This window comes from Arachis hypogaea, chromosome 3, assembly GCF_003086295.3.
Source record: "Arachis hypogaea cultivar Tifrunner chromosome 3, arahy.Tifrunner.gnm2.J5K5, whole genome shotgun sequence".
In the NCBI taxonomy this organism is placed as follows: domain Eukaryota; kingdom Viridiplantae; phylum Streptophyta; class Magnoliopsida; order Fabales; family Fabaceae; genus Arachis; species Arachis hypogaea.
In genome coordinates this window covers 129,701,965-129,704,091 of record NC_092038.1, presented here as the reverse complement: position 1 = coordinate 129,704,091, position 2,127 = coordinate 129,701,965, and the positions used below count along the sequence as shown (strand labels likewise).

Sequence of the window (2,127 nt, the reverse complement as noted above, 5' to 3'; positions counted from 1 at the left end):
GTTAGGTAAATTAATGTTATTATATTTATGTGTGGTATCTCTAATTCCTACTGATGGTGCTCCTATTTTGTTTGCTTAGCCAATATGTAATTATATTCATGTTAGGTAAACTAATGTTATTATATTCATGTGTGATATCTCTAATTCTTACTGATTAAATTGTGTACAGGTGAGGCACGTACTCCAGACGAAACAGGCAAAGGCTACAATCTCAAGGTTGATCGCCCCGATGTAACGCTAATCGATTCACTCTGTTTGTGTTCAAAAAGGCCGCCAAAAAATGCAAGAATCTTGTGAAAGATGTAAAGTGGGCAATGAGAAAATAGATATTGTGTTGTTAACATTTTCTATGTATTAGTTAAATTTTCAATGTATTACTTAAATTTTCTATGTATCCGTTAACTTAATGGACATCATCTTAAGTTACATTGGTATAAGTTGCAATGTTTCAAGTAGCATGTTAATATATAATTCTACTGAGCATTATGATCAGTAGGTGCACCAGCTGACCGACAGCATCTACTACGGCTATGTCCCTCAGCACCACATTGAGAGCATCGCCGTGGACGACACAACATTCACGTGTCCATCTCGTTCAAGAAGTGGGTCATCCTGGGGCGACCTTTGGTCACACGTCTTAGGAATGGATTGGGTACGAATCGTGGCCCGTTGTAAGCAGGCCATGTAGAAGGATTTTCCAGTGGCCTAAACCTAGCTCGGTAAACCCGTCGAACTTGGTCCATCTTATATACATCATGCACATACAGTTACCAGTCCAGTCGTTGATTTGCACAACATGCAAACACATGTCGACACGGAATTCGGTCCACCTGGAACTCACCACAGTCACATTGATGCCGACGGAGGTCGACGGCATACTCCAATCCACTAGGCATCTCTCGCACTTCAAAAACCTCATTCTGCCTATCGAAGCAATTAACCTGGATGTTTCATGATGCAAGATGGTTTGCATTCAATTTGGTGGTCACTAGCTCCGAAAATACATGGCCAGCATTAATCTGAGCCTCCGTCTCGCCTCTTTTTCGGGTGAAGAGCTCGTTAAGCCTGTAGAATGTTGCTTTGATAAGTGTAGTGATCGGGAGATTGCGTGCACCCTTCAGCACGGAGTTAATGTATTTGACTAGGTTTGTCGTCATGTGACCCCATCGGTAACCACCATCAAATGCCAATGCATACTGTTCCCGGGGGATTTGGTTTAACCAGTTTGTGTAAGTCTCGCCTCGTTCTCGTAGATGCTGGTAACGCACTTCGTACTCGCGCACCGTCCGGGAATATCCTGCAGAATAAGAAAAAACAAACAAAAAATGGGAATTACTTAACGAATGATGAGCTATTAATAACAAACTTCGAATTACTCAATGTTACCTATATTAACGGCAAGTTTTTGCAAGTACGGTGCCTTGAATTTTCACACGAAGTTCGACTCAATATGCCTGATGCAAAACATGTGGAAAGCTCTAGGATGTGACCAAGCTCCGTTACTCCGCTCCACAGCTGCATTGATGGACTCGTGTCGATCAGATATCAGTCCAACACCATCCCGAGTCACAACATGTTGTCGCAGGTTAATGAGAAAGAAGTGTCACGCATCAGAAATCTCTCACTCCACAATAGCAAATACAATTGGGACAATGTTGTTGTTGCCATCTTGTGAAACTGCCACTAATAGACAACCCTTATACTTTCCATGCAAGTGAGTCCCATCCACTTGCACAACTGGCTTACAATGCCTGAATGCTCTAATGCAGGGGTAATAACTCCAAAAGACTCGATGCAATACCCAAATATCACTCACCATGTCATCGCCTTGATATGCAGGCATAGTCTCAAAATGGACAACAGTTGATGCCTCCTTATGACACATAGCCTCAAGCCATATAGGCAAAGCTTCGTACGATGCTTCCCAACCTCTAAATATTTTTTCTACTGCCTTTTACTTAGCCAACCATGCTTTCCAATAACTGACGGTGTAGTTGAACTTCTATTGCACTTCTGCAATAACTGATTTTACCTTTAATCCAGCTTCGAATGATCCTGAGAAATGGTAGTTCTGGTACAAGTGTGACTACCATTATACCTCCATATAACCCAACAATGCTTCCTGCT

General features: G+C 42.1%; 1 protein-coding gene across 1 annotated transcript; it reads right to left on the bottom strand.

Annotated features, from left to right (window-relative positions):
- Positions 1-767: 767 nt before the first annotated feature.
- LOC140183602 (uncharacterized) lies at positions 768-1,885 on the bottom strand. The gene is made up of 4 exons (XM_072232060.1): positions 1,643-1,885; positions 1,416-1,515; positions 1,005-1,297; positions 768-941 (listed from the first exon to the last, which is right to left on the bottom strand). Exons 1-4 carry the CDS (start codon positions 1,883-1,885, stop codon positions 768-770), a joined length of 810 nt encoding a protein of 269 aa, XP_072088161.1.
- Between the last annotated feature and the right edge of the window lie 242 nt (positions 1,886-2,127).